Raw genomic sequence first — 22344 nt, 5'->3', positions numbered from 1 at the left:
TACAGCAAAAACTTTAATATTGTGAAATATTCTTACTATAAAAAAAGCTGTTTTCTATTTGAATATATTGTAAAATGTCATTTATTCCTGTGATTTTCAGCATCATTAGCTACTCCAATCTTCAGTGATCCTTCAAAAATCATTGCCAATTTATTTCAAAAATCAGAAATGTTTAGAAATTCATTTTATTTATTATTATGCTTATAAAATCAGAAGTCACAGAGAATATAATTTACACACTTAATGTTTTATTTCATGTGAGCTGTACACATTTATAAGACATTCACGTGTCATTGACGTCATCTTTCTGTTGTTCTGTGGTCTGAAGCGCCCTCTATTGCCTCTACATGATTGCAACAATCTATAAAGATGGCTTATACTGGCTTTAAATACTGATTAAAAATTCCAGTCCACAGCTGCAATACTGTGTTAGGATCCATCGACTTGAATCCAGAAGTATAAACTCTGTTTCTAGCAGATATTAGCTGTATACCTCTCTGTCTGAAGTGGTTTTATGAGCTGCCTTTGAGGCAATGTTAATGTTCATTAGCTTTAGCTTAACATAATTACACATCATTCAGCCTCCCTGAACAAAAATCATTTCAATCTTTGGTCTGAATAATAATAATAATAGTAAAAAAAATAAATTAACTCAAGGCCCTGTTATAAAGTCATCATTTCCAACCTAAAGCAGCTTATTCCTCGGTTGTGTTCCCTTTAAATGAGAAACACGCAGATATCAGGTCACAGGTTAGTTAAGAAGGGCAGCTTGCTCCAAAAGGGTTACAGAGACAGATAGAGAGAGATAGAGACCCTGCTGAAATGACCCAAAACAGCTTCAACCTAAATGTGTCCCTGGAGCACAAAACCAGTCTTAAGTCGCTGGGGTATATTTGTAGCAATAACCAAAAATACATAGTATGGGTCAAAATGATCAATGTTTCTTTTATGCCAAAAATCATTAAGATATTAAGTAAAGATCATGTTCCATGAAGATATTTTGTAAATTTCCTACTGTAAATATATTAAAACTTAATTTTTGATTAGTAATATGCATTGCTAAGGACTTCATTTGAACAACTTTAAAGGCGATTTTCTCAATGTTTTGATTTTTTTGCTCCCTCAGATTTCAGATTTTCAAATAGTTGTATCTCAGACAAATATTGTCCGATTCTAACAAACCATACATCAATGGAAAGCTTATGTATTCAGCTTTCAGGTGATGTATAAATCTCAATTTCGAAAAATTGACACTTAAGACTGGTTTTGTGGTCCAGGGTCACAAATAACAAGTAAAATCATGTTTTGGGACCTTTCATGTTATTACACTGGTCTCAGTTTAACCTGCTTGTGCCTGTGACACACCAGCAGTGTTAAAGTCCCATGAAATGGTTTGATGAGCTCAGTTTTCTTTCCTGTGCTGACGTATTTCCTACTGAAACTGGAACTAGGTCTCTTTTTTAATAGTCTTTAGTTTATGTCACAGCCCTGCAAAACTACACTTATTGGATGAAAGCCAAGAAAACACTTTATAAATGAATAAATTCCAGTCACTTCCTACTAAATGTTTGGAGAGGGAAATAAATATGAGCATTAGTGCAATCAAACACAGAGATGAAACATCATTTGTAACTCGCTAGTGCTGGTTACAGAGGCATGTAGAGTTTATCATTTAGGATTGGGGCTGTTTTCAGTCTAGAGGTCATTTTATTGGACAAAACTTTTAATAATTTAACTTGAAAAAACTTCCAAGTGCACTTATATAAATATTAAGTTGTTATTCATTTAATTAATAAATTGTCATATTTAAAAGTTTAATTTTACAGCAACAGACATTTCTCACTCAGTTTATGAAAACAAACTTAATTTGGTTCAATTAGAGGTGCATTCTATCAGATAAAATGCACATATAACCAAATTATATTTATTTATATTAAACATCACTAAAGACATTTATAATTCAGTTTAGCACTTTTAAATTTAATAATTTATTTAAATTAAGTTGATAATTCTGAGTGTTTCAGAACATTGCTATGCGGTTGCTAAGGTGTTAAGTTGTGAGAAGCTTTTTAGAATGTTGCTGTGCAGTTGCTAAGGTGTTTTTTATGCAGTTGCTAAGGATCCGAATTGAGAACCGCTGGTCTAGTCTATGCATATCAATGCAAACAAGATCAATATTTTTGGGCTGATTTCCTGGAGGAGAAAAGGCCGCATATTTTAAATGCATATATTTGCCAAAAGTTCAACTTTTACAGGGAGACAAAATGGACTAAGAGCAACAAAACTCCAATTTGGATGCCATGGTGTCTTTAACAAAACATAAACTTAAAACCAACCCTATTTTTAAAAAATGCTCGTTTTCATAATCTTTCAACAAAAGTAAACAACTTGCTTCGCCTCTGAAACGACATTATCCCTGTTGCCCCTCCAAACACATGACTCTTTTCAATCAGAAATACATCAGGCTATAGAAGTAAATTGAGCTATCTCATGGTGACTTTAAATTGTCCAAACTAGGGTTTTTTCATCAGGGGTGTGAGAGAGAAATGCTTCTGGCGTTTTCCATGGGAAACAGTCACTGCCCCTCGGCCTGGGATTCTCCGTCCTCCGGTGTGAGTCAGCTGGGTTGTGTGGCATCAGTCCCTGTGTAATAAAAACACTTTCATTACATGTCTCGCCCAGCACAGACAGGGTCACAAGCCATCTTCATTAGACAAATGTCCCTTTCAAAATGTGTTGATCAATGCTTATAAGCAAGCACTGGAGCAGAGCCCACATCAGAGAAAAGAAAAGCTGCCGACAAACATATAAAAAGACCTAATCAGCAATAATTACAGAAGATGAGCATGGCGTAGGTGCTTCTCTTCCTCTGACTTGTCCTTGGCATAGCTGTTTCTTTTACAAACCTGACTGGCTTGCATTATGTGCTAAAATAATGTAATGCAATTTAGCCTCCCCTGTTCTAATGCCAAGATTGTTCTCGCTTATGAGGGTGATTTATTACTCTAATTTATACGCTCAGCTTGGCTCGGTGTGGAGGACAGTAGATCTGATTGGACATGAGTTTCCTAATGTGTGCTGTCTTTATGGTGACTCTAGTGTAGATGCCAGGCTGTTGATTGGAAACACTTTTAATAGCTGCAGAGACAGAGGAGACTGACTGAATGCACTCTGGTTTGGACATAGCTGCACAACTATTCGGTTTACAGAATAATAAAGTACTGGTGTTACAATCACAAGGTCAGAAATTCATGAGAAATTCAATGCCACCAAAATGAACAAATGCCTAAATAAAATAAAATGCATAATTCAACTAAATATATTATGGCTGTTGCAGTTAAAATGAAATATGAGAAGTGTCAAATCGTGGAATTACATTTAGATCTTTGCATGCTGCTGCATTAAGCTTCTAACCAATCACACGTGTTTCTGTTGAGTTTATGAACGCACTGGCCAATCAGGTGCGTCTAGATTAGTCAGCGCTGGAGTTTTGTTGAGTGCGCGCGTTCACCAAATTCTGCTGTGCATATAGGATGTAAATAAGACATTAATTTCGCATCTTCACTGATTATAATGGTAGTTTTTGCATAACTTGGATTTTTTCAAATGTTGCTATGCTGTTGCTATGGTCCTTGCATGGTTTTCCTCAGATAAATCAGTTTACTTCGAGCTAAATACAGATGTAAAACTAGAACTGACATGTTTTTTGTTTTGGATCACTAAAATCACATTAATTACAGTCAGAAATGCATGTGATCACGTGTCACACGGATAAGTCGCGAAGCACCGCCTACTCACCTGTCAATCAACCAGAGCGCTAAAAATACATTTGAAATTTCCCGCGAACAGGTGCAGCATTAACGGAAATAACCTTCTGAAGAAAACACACAGGACTAATATCAGATCATTTGAATCACTTCGAAGCTCAATGTACACAGGTAAGACATTAAATAGTCTAACGTTACATATTTCACTTGTTGATCAAAATTCACTTATATTTGAGCGACAGATATGTGTCTCATCTGAGATCGGATCATAATGTCATTAAGGCCTCTATGATTTAGTGTCAGCTCCTATCTCTTTGTATGGGGAAACATCAAATTCTCCAAAACTGTTCATTAAGCTTACGATTAAATTTCATATTTGAAATCACCAATGAAATCGGACAACAACTGTGTTGTGAATATTGTTTTATTTGCTCACATAGCGTTATAAAAAGCTTATTTCTCAGGCTAGATCAGCCTGTGCGCATGCGCAGTCCAGAGCGCTGACTGTTTCTATAGCAACCGGGACTTCGCTGACTTTACCGATTAGCGATTGGCTCTTTAATTCAGAAGGCGGGGCTTCCTGCGATTGATTGTTGCATTTTTACCCCATTCAAAACAATAGGTGTGACATAATGTCTTTGCTATTTTTAGCATTTTAGCATCTTTTATTTGACTATGTTCTAAGTCGTTGCTAGGGTGTTATATTTTTAAACAAATCAGCATGAATCTCGTTTAAACACGATTTATTGGCATTTTTTCCTGTTTGGTTCTTAAATCAGGTTCTAGACATCATCAGTAAAAGAGGGACATATTTTGAATTATACCAAAGGAAAGATAAATCACAATCAACGAGAGATCCCTTCATTTCTGGGTAGTTTCTCCTAGACCTGTGACCTTTTTTTTTTTTTTTTTCCCTAAGATTATATTCTTATTTTCTGGTAAATATCGAGTATAGACCTTACAAAAAAAAACGATATTTAAATTTTTTTTCTCAATTAATATCTGGCCACAGGTTGGAAATAGATGGTCACTGAGATTCAGAGAGAAAGCATGAAACATTTTGCTTAGCCAAAGTCCATGTCATTTCCATCAAACACTTTTTAGACATTTCTGGTATCTAATTGACTTATTTTAATGCGACTTCCGGGAATAAGTCATCTTTACACAATTATCACAATTTAATTTCTATGCAACCTTTCAACTTGATTGCTGTACTATTATTTATTTTATTTTTGTTACACTACTCTACTATTGTGGTGGTTTTTTCAATAATCCCACCCCTAACAAAAAAGCCATAGTAGGTCATTTTAGACTCTTCCTGTCTAAGAAGGCGTTTAATTGGTGGCCAGAATGAGCTGCAATGTGCGCAGACTTCATGCCGTCATACTGTATGATTGCTCCATTCCTCCATTTCTCCAAATCGTCTGCCACCCCAGAAAGTCTGAGCTCACACAGACAGATGTAATTATCCACCTACCCAAAAGTAAAACTGTCTTCTGCACATTTATATTTTATGATTGTTCTTAAAATAGCTTTTGCTTGAACAATTTATCAAAGCTGATGTGACTTTATTATAGTTGCAGTTTAACTTTAATGTCTCTGGTCGAGATGAAAATTAAATTTTTCTGGTGTTTGAGTAATATTATATGACACACAAGGTCATACTTGTATTCAGGAAGGGATTGTGACGGTCAAAAGCATATTTAACAAATCCCTAAGGTGACTTTGTACAGCTCTCTGGAAGGTTTAATTTAAGTATCAACTTTGTCTCACATTTCTCGTCAAATTCCTTAGAAAAAACAGACAGAAATGAGTGAAAAGCCGCCATAGAGTAAGAGTATTGTATATAGAGCTATAAAAGTGATGAGAACTTTGAGATCGCTGACTTTTGCACACTTTAATGTTTTGAGAACATCAATTTTTCTTAAGAGAAACATGCGACTTAAAGGGCCAGTTCACCCAAAAATTTAAATTCTGTCATTTTCATGCCACAAAAGATATTTAAAAAAATGTTTTGGTGTTTTTTGTCAATGCACTGAAAGCAAATGGAGTCCAATATTGTTTGGACACAAATGTTCTTCAAATATCTCCCTTTATGTTCCACAGAGGAAAGAAAAGTATACAGGTTTGGAACAACATTTTAAGGTAAACTGTGAAAACTGGCAAAAGTTTCTCCATTTGCTCTCAATTTAATCTCACTGCTGTCTTGAAGAAACAAGTGATGTAATAAAGAGATCTCCTTTGGGATTTTAATCCCAACTGGAATTTAAGTGTTCTCCTTAAGGCTTTGTTTTACAGCCGATGAAGACATGGTTTCTGAAACGCGAGCGAAGGCACCAAACGGTGGGCGTTCTCTGTAAACTCACGTCTATGAAAACATCCGCTGTGTTTGGGTGACACTGTCTGTTATGCACCTACTTCCTGGTTTGTGTTGAGCCCAGCTGTTGTTGCCCTCCCAGCTAGTGGGTGGCCGTCATCGTAAATGATGTCTGAAAATGCCTGTGTTTATTTGACCATCACAAATATTGTACGAGCTTGCCTCATTCGGTCAGGCCTTAAGCCAAGTGATTTCTAATGAAAACCAGACAGAAGGGCCGGGCCGGCCTGAAAACGATGAAAAACAATGGTGCAGAGAGACATACCCTCCACTAGAGGACAATGACCCTCTACTGCCAAACCGTAACTACTGCTTTCACATCCCGGCAGGCAGGAATCAGTTCCTTTTGTTCTCAACCGCACACACAAAGATCACATCTGCCATTTTAACTTTAACCCCAGAGGAATGTCAGATACGTCAGGGAATAGTGTCAAATTCAAGATCTCCCAGCTAAATGGCTCGGTTGAACTAGCTTTCTAAGCCAGGGGTTCTTCAGAAGTATTAAAGCTCAATGTTTGCATGCTCCAGACATCAAAATATTTTCTTATTGAGGGGAGGTGTGCTGTTATTTCATTGATCTGAAATATGATTTTTACCTGATAAAATGGCAAAAAATAAAGGAGGGATGTGAGCCATATTTCCAAATGGCTCACTGGAAAAATATGTCTGCAAAATAGATCTATTACATTGCCTTTTGTGTATTTTGCGACACATTCAAAGTGAAATGCCCAGCTTAGTGGCACTAAAAGCACGTTCAGTTTTCATGAATGTGAATATGGCAACACTTTATATTGGTTGTTGTATGTAAATGAAATGTCCATTGAATAGCACTAAAAATGCATTTACTTTTCTCTGATATCAATGAAAGTGAATCTGATTATGTTTTATTACGTTAGTTAAATGCATGTAAATTAAATGTTCAGCGAGTGGTGCTAAAACTGCATTCAATTCTAAATATTATGAAAGTTATGAACGTGAATCTGGCAATGTTTTATTATACTGTTTGTTGTACATAAACAAAATTTCCAATGAGTGAGACTAAAAGCGCATTCAGTTTTCTCTAAAATACATGAACGTGAATCTGGCTATGTTTTATTACATTGTTTCACATTTTATTACGTTGTGCATAAATGAGGTCTCTGGAGAGAGGTGCTAGGTCAATGCTGTATCGCATTTGAAAATAACGTACACTACACTACTCTAAACCTTATACTAAACCCTAGCCAATAGATTTAACAAAAGCAAAAGTGCAATTAAAAATGCATTTGCATGGCATTTTAGCTTGCTTCTACAAGTCTTTGAGCATTTCTTTTGATTTGTTTTTCGCTGGACTCGTACCTCATACCAGGTGAGCTGAGAAAGTTTCCTCAGAAAAGACATAATAAATCTGATTATTTGATGCAAACATCAAAATATATTAGTTTACAAATCATGCACTATGGTAAAAGTGTTTTGAGCTCATAACATTATACAAGGAATTTGGAACTGCACAAAAATTAGTCTATTAATTGATAATCTGCCCCTGTATTAAATAATTTGTGTGAAAATGCATAAATGTTTTTAGTGATTTTATTGCCACTAGTGTTCATTTCAGATGGAAACTGCAGTGAATTGTATGTATAGCTGTCTTTTTCCAGTGAGGTTGCATATTTAGGGATGATAATATCATAGTGACTTGTGGGTGGGCCCTTTTGAGCCTGTAAGCATCCACCCAGAAAACACCCTAACAACCACAAAGCAATGCCCTGGCAACCGCCGGTTTTGCACAGGCAAGTACCTCTCAAGTTTTTTTCAGGACATGTATAAATCTGGATAATTTAATCGATGGACGTCGTAATATTATCTGCATTTTGTCTACAGCAGTGTAAGATGACTTTCCAAGAAATCCCAGCCTTGAAGTTGCATGTTTGAACTTTTAACGTGCCTCGACAATAACCAAAGGAGAACCGATATAATCAGCCGTGGATGGAAGTTTCATTTACAGAATGAGTATCAAACATTCCTGATTGTATCCTGAAATCCTGTGTGATAAAGCAACAAAGAGCCGCACGGTTGTCCCAAAGTCATGTTCAGCCTCTGAGATGCGGGAACGCACAGAGTTCAACAGCGTTCCTCTGCCTGCCGGGCAAACAACAAAGCTCACCGTAATCTGAGGAAACAAATGTAGTGTATTGACACTCTGTTAGCCTGCGGAACAGATGGAAGGACATCTTTCATGACGTTAGCCCTGTTAACACTGAGTCATTGTGTAGACTGTCTTCAACACAAATGACTCGGTCTCTATTTCTAAGGAAATGATTCAATGCCGGCAGACCCCACCATGCCTTTCTTTTCTGGGAAATAATAACTAAGAAAAAACACATGGTGATGGAGTCTGTTGTAATAGAGAGTGAGGTTTTTTTGAAAGGCACATGGATGTGGCACATGTTTCAGCACTTTGGGGAAATAAACCCATCGGAAGTTGCTCTTTTTAAAGCTTTGAGTCGTCTCGGATGTTTCTCCTGATATGAATTTGAAACAAATTAGATAATAGTTGACAGCAAGTATAAAATTAATGAGAATTTAATGAGATTTTACCAAATTGAGATCTCTGATATATTTGCTAATATGAGCACAGTTTGAGACGTTTTTGACATCTCTTCTGAAACTCTTAAGGAGACAAGAAAAATCTCATAAGAAGCTGAAAAGCAGACATTTCCATTTGCTCTCTATTCTATGCTCTATAATACAGGAGAAACTGTTGAGATAATACATCGGTGATAATACACTACTGTTCCAAAGTTTAGGGTCAGTACAGTTTTCTTTTTCTAAAAAAAATGAATAGCCTACTTTATTTAGCAAGAATGCATTAAATTGATCAAAAGTGACAAAGGCATACTGTATGTTATGTCACAAAATATAAAAATCCTCAAAAATATTGTGCAGCACAACTGTTTTCAACATTGATAATAATCAGAAATGTTTCTTGAGCAGCAAATCAGCATATTATTATGATTTCTGAAGGATCATGTGACTGAAGAATGGAGTAATGATGCTGAAAATTGAGCTTTACATCAAAGGAATAAATTACATTTTAAAATATTTTCACATAGAAAACAGCTATTTTAAATTGTAAAAATATTTCACCATTTTCTGTTTTTACTGTACAATTAATCAAATATATGCATCCTTGGTGAGCAGAAGATACTTCTTTCAAAAAATATTTAAAAAACTTACCCCAAACTTTTGAATGGTAGTGTATTAATACATGATAATTTGAGTTTAGAGGTGCAGAGACACACATGCATGAACATAAACACAGCCTAAGGATGTGTAGTGTCCACTTACCCTGAGTTTCGTCACCAAGAAGCATTTGGACAAGTTACTTGGTAAACGATTAAGCATGTGTGCAGTGTATCTGTGAGTATGTGTGATGTGTTTGTTGTCCTCTTTGCTGATGATTGGGTTTCTGTGAAAGCGAGTTTTGTATCCTTACACTACGGTGGAGGAGAGCGTCTTATGTTTTCCAGGATAGGGGGGCGTCCTCATCTTCACCTGTCCGTTCTGAGGGTAAGGTGGAGGCCGGTGGGTTTTATTTGAGTTAGTGCACACTGCTGGAGCTACAGGGGGTCTGTGGTTTTCCAGTTGGCTTTTCCTTGCCATTCGATGCAGTAGGCAGTTTCCATTGGCTGTCCTTTGAGTCTCTGAACTCTGTTTCACAACTCGTTTGCCTTTATCCTCAACCGCAACGGATCGTTGCTCAGGAGGGGCTGGACTTATGCAGTTTCTCATTGGCGAAGGACTTTTAATGTGAACTAAATCCACAGTGACAGGGCTGTGAGCGAGAGAGGAATTGGAAGTGATGTCCTCTTCGCTGTTTGAATTGTGGATCAATGCCACAACACCAGTCCGACTGCTTTTAGTGGCATCTTGGGAGAGTCCATTGCATAGACTTGGTTCTTCTTCACCAAGGTCAATATTAGACGTCAGAATGTCGATCTTTTGGACGACCTTCACAGGCAGAAATAAAATACAAATTCTGTCATTATTTACACATCCTAATGTCATTCTAAAGTTGATTTCTCTCGCACTAAAGGAGATGCTTTAAACCACCTTTTTGCATGGCAAAAGTTGTCAATCTTCTAAAAGGAGTCATGCACTAATTGTTGATTGGAATTCTTCTTTCTGCCACAGCATTCTCATATTCAAACATGATGGATCCAAATGTGTCGCACCATGTCGGTCGCTAATGATTTTTGCAATTATATTGAGTTAACCAAAGCATTTTTTAAAACTGAAATAAAATAAAAAAAAACTAAAACTAAACTAAGGCATGCTTTCATGCTTCCATCCAAAAATCATTTCAGTTTTTAATGCACAGTAGTATTATAATACTTGAAACCTTAAGAAACCCCTGTTCTTTAATCATGAAGGCAAGATTTTCAGCAAGTAATGAGTGCAATTTGAATGAATGAATATGAATAGTATGGGGGCAAAAGCAGCATGAATACTCTGTAGAACATTTTTGTGTTCCAAAATGTTCATGCTGGGTTTAGAACAGCGTGATAGTGAACATATATAGGCCCCTATATATTTATATATATATATATATATACATAGACACACACACACACACATTATTACAGTATATTTTTACATTTTTCTTAAAGGTAAACTGCAATTTTCACTAGCAGCACAACTTGATAAAAATATAATAACTGCTTTCCAAACAGCTTTCCAAGACACTTCTACATAAAGCTGTCTGTCATTAATCAGCAATAGTCCGGCCCCTAAACTCTCTCATATCAATATTTGAAAGCATCACAGTGTTTCAGACTACCAGTGACTGACTATTAGTGACTCTGAACATTAGACTGACCCACCAAAAACTATTTCAACACTAAAAAAGTTTTTTCCAAATCCATCCTCACAGGTCATCATCAGGTTAATATAGCATAAAAATAATTTTTTTGGCTTCCTTCACTGTGATGCATTAATCTACTGACTTTATTTCCTGCTGCAGTCATTTACATCTAATGGGAGTCTTGATGCATCCATTGAAACGTATCTAAATAATTCAATTAATGTCTTGCGTCCTGCACAGTCCATTATTGCTAATATCAGTCTGCACATATTGAGCTATCTTTAGGTATTGATTTTAAGATTCTGTTCTGACTTAAGGACCTGCCCCTTCCCTTCCAGAAAATACTATATTCCTCTTCACAATAAAGCTTCCAATGGAGTAAATCCATCCATGAATACAATTGACAGTGCATTGCTGGAAGATGTGTATTTTGGTTTCTGAAGGCTTTCAGATGATGTTTTCAGAATGGCTTCATCACAAAGATGTTTGCTAAGAGCACACGGATATTATATTTCCACTAGCTAAACAGAATTAATTTTTGATCTTATCCAGTCTCTGTGCTTATTAAAATCCCATCTCAAATATGCGAAACCCCAAATCAGTGACAAATCTCATTATATGAATGTTTACTATATATGAATGCATGAAGAGAAACAGTAGTCTGTCAGTCACAGCGTTTCATTTGGCCAATTGTCGTTCCAAACCAGTATGATTTCTGTGAAACAAGATATTCTGAGAAATGTCTCAGTTTTTTGTACATCTTGTATAAGTCAGTGGACTAAAAACCCCTTTCATTCGGGTGAGGACGCTGGCGTTTTGAGTGGCATTTGCACATCCTGTCATGCCGGTGACTATATGCTACTGCAATAGACGCATTTTGCAGTATTAAGGTTAACGATTAATCGATTAATTGATCATTAATTTAAACGACGATCGATTGTGGAAATTATCGAAAATTGACATCCCTAATCCCTTTAAGAAAAAAACATTCAAATAAATTTTTTATGCATCCAAGAGTAAATGATAACAGAATTTTCAGTAAAGTATCACTTTAAGAAAAATAGTTTTAATTTTGGCTGGACTATCCCTTTAAAACTTTCAAGACCCAATTTTTGATCTTGCAACATCATCTCTCCTATTTATTATTCTATCCTCACCTCTTTCATCTCCAACTGGACCTGTTTGAGACCACCCAGCACTTCCTCGAGCTCCGTGACCACTTGTTTGATCTGTGCCCTTACTGTTCCCTGGCTCTTCCTCTGCTTGCCATGTTTCTCCAGACCCGCGTCCCCCCAAGACGTCCTTACTTCCCGCAGTGATCCTTTCACCTGCAGCCCGTTCCCGACTGCCCTGGAGTGGCCCAGCTTGCTGGAGGGCACCTCGGTTGGGAAAAAACCCGGCTGATTAGAGTTCGGCCCGTTACAGTGTGATTGTCTGCCAGTCTCTGGTCTCTCCTCGTGATGCCGGAACGACACCCGTCTCCTCTCGCAATGTCCGTTATGTTCAGGCTGATGAACGTTGTCCCATTCCTGAATGTAGGATGAGTAGCACCGGTGACCTCTGACCTTCAAAACATGGTCGCCGTTGAAGGGATGCAACAGCTCCGGGTAATACCACTGCTGGACGCATCCGCACTCCCACCGGATCTCCCGAACGCACGCCGAGTCCCACCTGTAGTACGGATGCTGGAGCTGCTCGGCGTAAACCGGAGATGCTCCAGTCCTCTCCGCTCCCTCCATCCCCAACTCCTTTGGGAACGGGGCTACTCCAGACTCCATACGTAGACATGATCCGTCTGCGGGGCCCGGCGCGCGTCGCAAGCAAAGTTGGCAGTAAGGCGTCGGGAATCTCAAATTCTCAGAGTGCATTCCAGTCCGAAAGGCGACTTAGAAAACAACTGGTTCTCTCCCCACCCAGGCCATTCACAGCGTCTGTTTTTCTCATCTGCGTCTCCTCTCGTTCACTGCGTTTGACTCTCTCTCTCTCTCTGCCTCTCTAACTTTTCGCTCACCTCCCCCTTCCTTCCTTCCTCCTTTTTCTAACTTACTCTTGTTTTCCCACTTTTCCCGCTCGTTGCCCTTTCTCCAACAGTGGGCCTCTTTTCTTTTCCTCCCTTTTTTTTTTTTCTCCAACTCTGAAGTCTTACTTCAGCGTTTCACCTCTTTCTTCACATCCCCACTGCGTAAAAATTCCCCAGCTCACCCGTTCCCAAACTCCAAACACTTCCTTCCTACACCTTCCCCGTCTCTCTCTCCCGGGGTTGGGGCTCGTAAAGCGTTGACAGATGCAGCGGCTCCCGATCTTTCCCTCAGATCTTGCCACTCGCCAATTAAACACAGCCAGGATTCCACGCCGCCTGAGATGGGGTGGAGAGAGAGAGAGAGAGACAGAAGGAGGTGGGGTTTCGGATGTTGCTGAAGCAGACAGGATCTAACATGAGCCAGATACTGAGAGAGAGAGGTGGGGAGGGGAATGAGAAAGAGAGAGAGAGAAACGCTCGGCCCCAGAAAAGGGGATTTTCGGCATAACTCAATTCCCACAAGCCCACGTGAGTCGGAGAAATGAGTGCGCGTTTACCGTCCGGTTTGTTTATGTGAGTCAGCTGAGATACTGGCACTGTTTGTCATGATTCACATCTTGTGACACATTTAATGAACAATACAGCGCACAGATCGCTCGCATTTCGCAAAATTAGACTTGTTTATTTGGAGGTAAACACTTTCAGTTTTAGTTTTCCACTGGAAAGAGAAACCGCAAATGACACCTCCTTTTATTATGGTCGTTCTCACAGGCAGCAACTGAGAGAAAACAGATAGTTTGGTCGGTGTCTCCTGTTACTCAGATATTTGTCCTGAGAGAAAAATCCCACATGTGCCTCCTCAAGAGGTTTTAGAGCGATCTCAAGAAATGTCTCAAACTGTGCTGAAACGCACACAACCAAATGCATTGGTGATGTTTGTTTATAAGGATTTGTGTCTTGTGACAACTTGAATGCAGGGTTATTATATTTAACTAAAACTATTAAAAAATTGTTACTTGAAATCAGGGGGGACTGGCCATATAGGGAGCACCGGGAGAATTCCCAGTGGCCTGGCAGCCAATTTGGCCCACTGCCCTCCATTTATTTTAATTTTTTAGATATTGTTGCTGTTGTTGTTGTTTTTGTTGCCTGCCGAATGTACTAAAGTGATTATTTCCGAATTCGACATTCAATAATAAAACTCTAATAAATCATGGGTCTGTTAGTCTTGACTGGCAACGCGATTCGCCTCGTGCACGCTCCGAGCATCCGCGCGTCCGCCAAAAGGATGCAAGACTCAAGAATGGAGTGGAAGTGTCCAGGTGGAGCAGAGAGGCTAAACTGTCCTGTTCAGGACTTCAAGTTCAGGTCAGTTACATCTGTAAACAGACCATTGTAGTTTTGTCTTTGTTTACTTAGTTAAACATTAAACTGCTAGCAAATGTTAGCAGTAGCAGTCAATTACTTATAACCATATAATTGTTTTATAACCGGTTTAGAGGGAGCTAAGGCAGACAACAACACAACCCTTACGAAAATTAACCTTTTACTAAAAAATAAAACCAAAAACCTTATATAAGCTATAGTTAAATTACACTCTTAAAAATAAAGACGCTTCATTCACGATGCCAGAAGAACCCTTTTTGTCTACATGCTTCCATAAAGAACCTTCAACATCTGAAGAACCTTTCTGTTTCACAAAAGCTTCTTTGTGGCTAAAGAAGGTTCTTCAGATTATAAAAAGGAAAGAAAAATATGGTTCTTTAAAGAACCTTTGACTGAATGGTTCTTTGTGGAACCCAAAATGCTTCTTCTATGACATCACTATGAAGAACATTTTAAGCACCTTTATTTTTAAGACTGTAACCACAAATTAACAAAGGGTTTGCTACACTGTTTCACCGTGGTATTTGTAGTAAAACTTTGGTTATACAAATGGTAATCAATCTGCGAAATGTGAAAAATCAATCAGAATCACTGCAAGCTCCAGTCAAAATGTGCTCAGGACTCTTATTTACAAACCTTACAGGAGTTTCCAGCATAACCCAAAACTAAAGCTATCTTCTAAAAATTCAAATCTGCTGTAGGACATAATGCATTTATTCTTTCAATTCCACATGTGATTTATTTCAACTGTTGAGAAGCAGGACATGCTTCCAATACAGTACAACAGAGATCTGATAAAGGTATGATATCCAACAGGTCTCTAAGATTAACAAAAACTCATTTGATCCCATTACGATCATTTTAAATGGTGTCCGAGGTTGAATTCTGATAGGAATCCTGTGCACATTGCTTTAAGAGCCCTGTAGGGAACTCAGGGTGCTTTTAGAAACACTTATCAGACCTGACAGATTTAAGTGTGTGTGTGTGTGTGTGTGTGTGTGTGTGTAGCTTTCACCATTATTGTGTGGATAAAGTTTCCAAAAATAGACCTAAAAGAACAACAAAACCTGAAGAAAAAAAAAAAACTCTTTAAAAAAGACTTAGTGTTGTTTTATTAACATTGAGATTATTTCTGTTTTTATGATTTTGGTTAATATTTTAATTAGGTTTTATTTTTGAATTTACTCTTAATTTGTCTTTTTTTAATATAAATTGTCTTTTTAAATGTATAGTTTTGATTCATTTTCGGTTTTAGTTTCAGTTATTTTAGTGCATCAACGTGAACTAAATGAAAACGAGAAATAAATTAAGTTCAATGTTTATATTTTATTTCAGTTAACATTTATTTTATAAGTAACAAAAGTGTTTTTAAGGGTTTTAGATAACTAGTTTTAATTATCATTTATTGTTTTTAAGTAAAAAAAAAAGTTTGGTTTTAGAATTAGGTTTAGTTAACTATAATAAATTAAATATTAATTGTTGTTTTTTTAATAAAAAATATATATATTTTTTTTAATTTTTAACTTTTAGTTGTAGTTAACTAGTTTTGGTTCTAGCTTTAATTTATTGTTTTATAAGTAGCAAAAATATTTTTGTTGAAATGTTTTATATAGTTTTAGAATGAGTTTTAGTTAACTATAATAATTATAAAAATTTATTTTTTTTATTATATATAACTTTTTTGCTGACATTAGTTTGGGGGAAGTAAGTTTTTCTAGTTTTAGGTAACTAGTTTTAGTTTTAGTTACAGTAATAACCCTGTTTCTTATTCCCTCGTTTTGTTCCAAACTATGACTTTCCTTCTCTTGTTAAACTTTTTTTTTTTCTGTACTACAAAGGTTTTTAGCTGCATGTCAAGAGTGTGAAGACACCATCAAAGTTTCATAATATAGTATTGTTCTTCAGAAGTCATATGATTTATTTGTGAGGAACAGTCTCAAACTTAAGCTCAATATTTGACATCAGACGTCATAGGTTTTGAACTAAAAGTGATTTGACAGCTACTTATGGGGCTTTTTCTGTCTTTTTTGAAGCATCACAATCCGTCTCTCTGCTATAAAATCTCACTCTCTTTATAAAAGAGAGTGATTTTGAGTTTGAAATGATGGGTTTTCAAATCCTAAAATACTCAAAGGTGCTGTTATTAATAAGGATAGTTCTGAATCTTCCCAGCACTTTATAAACGCAAGCTTGTGTGTCTGTTTGTGTTTGGAAAGCAGCGCCGTCTGCATTTTGTGTCTGCATGCATCTAAAAGGTTCCCCTGAAGGCTTTTCTTGCGTCATGTAGCTTTGCATCTTCTGCATGACTGAACTATAATCAAACTCTAATCCAAAAATGTGCTTTTTCCTGTCATATTTCCTTTCTAGCTAAATTAAAGTCATTTCCCAACACAAAAGAGCATGTATAATTTATGTGTGGTTACAACAAATGTCGCTGTGACCATTTTTTCACGTTCTGTCCAGGCTTTTGTCAGACTCTCTTCACATTTTCAGAATTAGTTCTGCGTATGTGGCTATTTTGATGAGCCATTATGATTTCTTGAGTGTTACTGTTATTTTCACAGAATTATGTTCCTATGGAAACCATCTTTTGAGTTCAATAATAAGAGATGAGTTATGCAGTGTCGATATTTTCCTCTTTTTGTTTGTTCGTTCATCAAGTCTAAGAGAAAAGATGTGTTTACACACACACAATATATATATATATATATATATATGGGTAGTTGACAAATAGGCAGTAAAAATACAGAAATGCATATATTTATGTAGTGTGAAGCGATCTTTGAGAAAATATAAAGGCTCACTAACTTCGTCAATTCTTTCACTGCTTTTTTGGACATTTTCACTGAACTATAAATTTGTCCTATGGTGTGACATGGCAAAAATTAAGAAAAAAACCTTCTTAATAATACATTAATAGCATGAGAGAGATTTATCTTCTTTGTTAGACACTTATTTTCATAGTGCTATTTATTTCATATGAAATTATAATTAACATCATTTTTTACCCCATGACTTGTTGGACAATTTCACGACAAACTCCTGTCATCCGTGCAAAACTGCTGAAAATTATACCATTTTAAGTTGAGTGATGTTTGTATCGCCACTATTGCAATACTCAACTGTTTTAGTTTTAAGATATTTTGAGATAAAAACAAATCTGTGGTTCTTTTATGGGTGTCACACCATAGGATATTACATCACACTAAAGTACAGAAATGATAGTTATTAAAGTATTTCTATTTAATTTTGAACATTTCAAAGGAGAAAGAAAGTTGAATTTGATACAAACAATATCGACATGTTTTTTAAACAAACCAAAAAAATTATTTTCATCAACAAAATTCAGTCTTAGTCAATCAGTAGGTTACTGAAACTCTTCTAGCCCCCTGCTGCATGTGCGGCACTAAATATGATTGATATTCAAACTATATGAGGAATTTTTAAAACTATATGCTACTCTTTGTGATTCTTTTTACTTTCTGCATTGTTCTCTTAGGATCTCCTCCTTTCTGTGTGGATCCCTGTTCATTTTTTCTATATATTCCTGTATATATCTATATATTACCCATTTTATACTTATTTTCATGACACTTTATAACAGTACAAGTTTTCTGTAAAAACATCAGATAATAGTTTAATTAACGTAATTATTGCATTTAAGAACACTGAAAATGATCAAAAAGAATAAAATGAGTTAAATAAATCCTATTTAATTATTTTAAATGCTTTTTAAAGAGACATCTTTATCCTCTGGTGTGACAGTACAGGCATTTTCTGGACGTTTCAGTCTTTTTCCGTCAATTAATGACCATGCTATAAAGCTAACCTGTCATTAGTGGTAAGCAAGACACATTTGCATAATTTTCTATGATTATGTAGTTTAACATGCAGTTTTTAATTAAAAAATATAATTTAGGGGTGTCAAACCAAAGGACAACAAAACGTAACACTTTTGTAGTGGTTCCAAAAAAGTGAAATATTTGAACAATTCTGAGACTAAATTTCAGACACATGTCATGGGCTTCACAGGGGGCTTCAGTAACACGACCATGAATCGACCTGGAATTGACCGATTTAAAATCAGGATATGGGGTCACACCAGAGGACATGGTTTTCAGAGACAAAATGTATCAAGTTCCTATGCTTTCAGAAATATATGGTTGAAAAAAATTATTGCCATTTACTAAAATAGACACTTGTACTATTATGTCGAAGGTATTTATATATATAAAAAAAATGTTTTTCTTTTACATTTATAAAAGTTGTAATTTATTGAACCATGCTTGAGACCACAGGACACCATAGGACAATTTTGAGATTTGGCTAAAAAAAATCAAAAAAAAAATCAAATAACACTGCAGTTTTTATAACAACAGGTCCATGTAGGGCAAAGAAATGTTTAACCATTTACTGCATTTTAAAGAACGACAATATTAATTATGTTCATTTTTATCTTGTGGGACTGTGAAAATGTCATGTCACGTCAACAACCCATACAGTGCCTTGCAAAAGTCTTCATACCCCTTCATTTTTTTCACATTTTGTTATGTTGCAGCCTTATGTTAAACAGCTTTAAATGACTTTTTTCCCCACATCAATCTACACTCCATACACCATACTGACAAAGCAAAAACAGAATTGTCACAACTTCTTAAATTTATTAAAAATAAACTCAAATAAGTACATTGCATAAGTAAATAATTAGCTGAAGTTTACAGCCTCAAGTCTTTTTAGTTTGATGCGACATTTGGCAATTATCTGCCATTCTTCTCCTCACCTCTTCACCTCTCAAGCTCTGTCAGGTTGGATGGGGGCAGATGCACATTTTCAGATTTCTTCAGAAATATTTGATTGGGTTCAAGTCCAGGCTGTGGCTGGGACACTCAAAGACATTCACAGCGTTGTGTATAAGCCACTCTTGCTGTGTGCTTAGCGTCATTGTCCTGTTGGAAGGTGAACCTTCTGCCCACTCTGAGACTCTGAATGCTCTGGACAGGGTTTTTATTTAGGCTATCTCAATATTTTGGTGCATTGAGCTTTTCTTCTACTCTGACGAGTCCCTCAGTCCCTGCCACTGAAAAACAGCCCCAAAGCATGAGGCTGCTACCAGCGCACTTTACTTTTGGGATGGTACTCTGCAGGTGATGAGCAGAGCTGGTTCCCTTCAAACATGATGCTTAGAATTGAGGTTCATCAGACCAGAGAGTCTTGTTTCTCAGAGTTGGAGGGCACTTTAGGTGCTTTTGTTTTCTTTTGTCTTCACTGAGGAGAGGATTGAGTTGGCCACACCGCCATAAAGCTCAGATGGGTGGAGTGTTGCAGTGATGTTTGTCCTTCTGTAGGTTTCTCCTATCTCCACATATGATCATGGAGCTCAACTAGAGTGACCATCAGGTTCTTGGTCACCTCTCTAACCAAAGCCCTTCTCTATCAATTGCTCAGTTTGGCCAGAAGGCCAGCTCCAAGAAGAATCCTGGTTGTTTCAAACTTCTTCCATTAAGGCTAACAGAGACTACATGCTTCTGTAACCCTATCTATGAGATGGAGGTGAACACCTCACAGGGACCGAGACAGAGAGACAGGCATCTTTCAGATCAGTTTTCTGTTGCTTTTGATCCAGAGCGCATGCACAAACGTCACTGTTTGAGAATAAAACCAGTGGAGTCAAAAAAGAAAGGGGAGAGAATTCACTGAAGCAAATGAAATGACAAAAACATTGTATTGCACTGTGAGCGTTAACCCTTTATGAGACGCATAATATCTTTCCACTTTCTCCTCAGGATAAATCGCTTCTGTATTCCTCATTTGAACATCATGTCTGCTAAATGAATAAATGCAATTGTTTTTCCTCATCACATTTTTCGATTATTGAAAAAAATAAACAAATATGGCAACTCTGTAATAAAAATATATGGTCAAAAACTCTTTTCTTCTTGAGTAATGTAATTAAATTAATGTTTTTTAATTGAAACATGACAAATTGAGTGATTTATTTTCATTTCCCCTATAATATTGCCTATAGTTCATTCTCGCTCAGACAAAAGGGACACTTGTGTCTTTTTTTTTTTTTTGGCCAATTTAATGGAGCATATTATTTCGAAGCATCAAAACAATCAATAATTGTGTTTCTTTTGCAGAAATTTCTTTAAATAAATAAATATCCACAAAATAAATTGTGGTAACACATTACTTGAAGCCTTTATAATGCATTATAAAAGTATTTTTAATGCATTAATTATGCCTTTTAATGCACCTCATGATGCATTGTATGATCTCATGAATAATTTTAATAATTTAATGCACTTGAGCATTCATTTTTACACCTTGAGAAAATATATGCATGCAAAACATGACAAACAACCAATTTCAGATGTATTGAAATGTCTTGAAATGTTACAATGCATTTGACATTGGTTGCGATTATTTGGTTGCAATTAAAATCTATAATGCATTACAACATACATGGTGAATATTTGGTATAATACATTATACATGAATACTATAGTGTGTAGAATATTGTTTCCTGCAATGCAATGCAATCGACTGCATTTCAACTACATTTTTAATTGAAGTAAAAATGCAAGCTAACTTTGATTTCAGGCATGATAACGGGACTGAGTGTGTAAAACCGTATGTTATTATAGGAGATGAGTTGAAGTGTGTGAGAGACTGAGAATGGAGTTTGTATCAGATAGATTCGGTTTGCTGGGTCTGACATGAGACGGTTCTCTGCAAAAACAATAGGAGCCTTTCAAATACATAATTCACTGTCTCTCTCGATTCATCATTAGAGAGACCGTCTTTCTAGATGAGTGTCTGACCGAATGAATCTCTGATTCTGAAGAGAAGCTGCTGAAGTACTGGAAGTGACTGGAAGAGGAACAGGACGTCCAAAGAGCTTTCATGACAATGCCATCTATTATTTGATCTCAAATAATCCGTCTCATGGAGAGCAGAAAAAAAACTCACCTGATCCTTTCAAACCTCACACATTATTTTAAAAGGAATAAGGAATATCTTTCCAAAATGTATTTAATTACTTTCTCGCTTTAGTGATGTATAGTGACAATTAAAGGGTCACAACAGATAATATAGACAGCTATTCAGTGTAATAATTATTTTAAAGCAACAGTTATATTGGAATTGTAGAGATAATGTTTTCAAGAACACTTCCACAGCCACGGGCACTTCACTATTCACTTCTATTAATGATGGGAAATATCTAATAGATTATTTTATTTTTGATGAGAAGTATCTAGTAGATTTGCCAATTTGTTTTCCCCCAAATTTTGTGTATTTTAGTTTATTGCATTTTAAATATTTTTGCATTTTATTTTATGCATTTGTATTTTTTATTTTAAATAATAAAAAATAAAATGACATTTTTGCATCTTATTTGATTGCTTTATTTTATTTTATTTTTGCATTTTAAATAAAAACATTTTAAAACCCTAATTCTACAAATCCAGAAAGATCTTGACTTCAGGATGTCAAATTAAAGACTCTTAATTAATCATTTTGTCATTCCTTCTTTGTTTATCTTTTGTTTTGGGGGGGGCATGTAGTTTCCTATTCTTTGACGTGGTATTGTCTGGCAAGGGTCATTCCATTGTTTCAGATGAATTGACCCTGGAGCACAAAGCCAGTCTTAAGTTGCTGGGCAACAGCTAAAAATACATTGTATGGGTCAAAATTATAGATTTTTCTTTTATGCCAAAAATCAGTAGGGCATTAAGTAAATATCATGTTCCATGAAGATATTTTGTACATTTCCTACTGTAAATATATCAAAACTTAATTTTTTATTAATAATATGCATTGCTAAGAACTTAATTTGGACAACTTTAAAGGTGATTTTTCTCAATATTTAGATTTTTGCACCCTCAGATTCCAGATTTTCAAATAATTGTATCTCGGCCAAATTTAATAACAAACCATACATCAATGG

General features: G+C 36.2%; 2 protein-coding genes across 6 annotated transcripts in view; both read right to left on the bottom strand.

The window, feature by feature from the left end:
- The window catches only part of LOC306881095 (ceramide synthase 2-like), a 385605-nt gene that overhangs the window by 261778 nt on the left and 101483 nt on the right, over window positions 1–22344 (bottom strand). The gene's annotated exons all lie outside the window — the stretch shown is intronic.
- Window positions 179–13297, bottom strand: LOC306881044 (uncharacterized protein). 3 transcript variants are annotated; one of them, XR_013785118.1, is made up of 3 exons: window positions 12145–13297; window positions 9472–10134; window positions 179–2643 (listed from the first exon to the last, which is right to left on the bottom strand). XR_013785118.1 is itself a non-coding variant. In XM_079434929.1 (3 exons), the coding sequence occupies exons 1-3, from the start codon at window positions 12853–12855 to the stop codon at window positions 2637–2639; spliced, it is 1233 nt and encodes a 410-aa protein (XP_079291055.1). In that variant the 5' UTR covers window positions 12856–12957; the 3' UTR covers window positions 179–2636. The 3 variants fall into 3 exon arrangements, 1 of the variants encoding a protein (XP_079291055.1); XM_079434929.1 differs by having other exon boundaries at window positions 9620–10134; window positions 12145–12957; XR_013785119.1 differs by lacking the exon at window positions 179–2643 and adding an exon at window positions 4686–8293 and having other exon boundaries at window positions 12145–12957.

Source organism: Barbus barbus, assembly GCF_936440315.1.
Source record: "Barbus barbus genome assembly, chromosome: 15".
In the NCBI taxonomy this organism is placed as follows: domain Eukaryota; kingdom Metazoa; phylum Chordata; class Actinopteri; order Cypriniformes; family Cyprinidae; genus Barbus; species Barbus barbus.
This window is presented reverse-complemented; position numbering and strand designations above follow the sequence as displayed.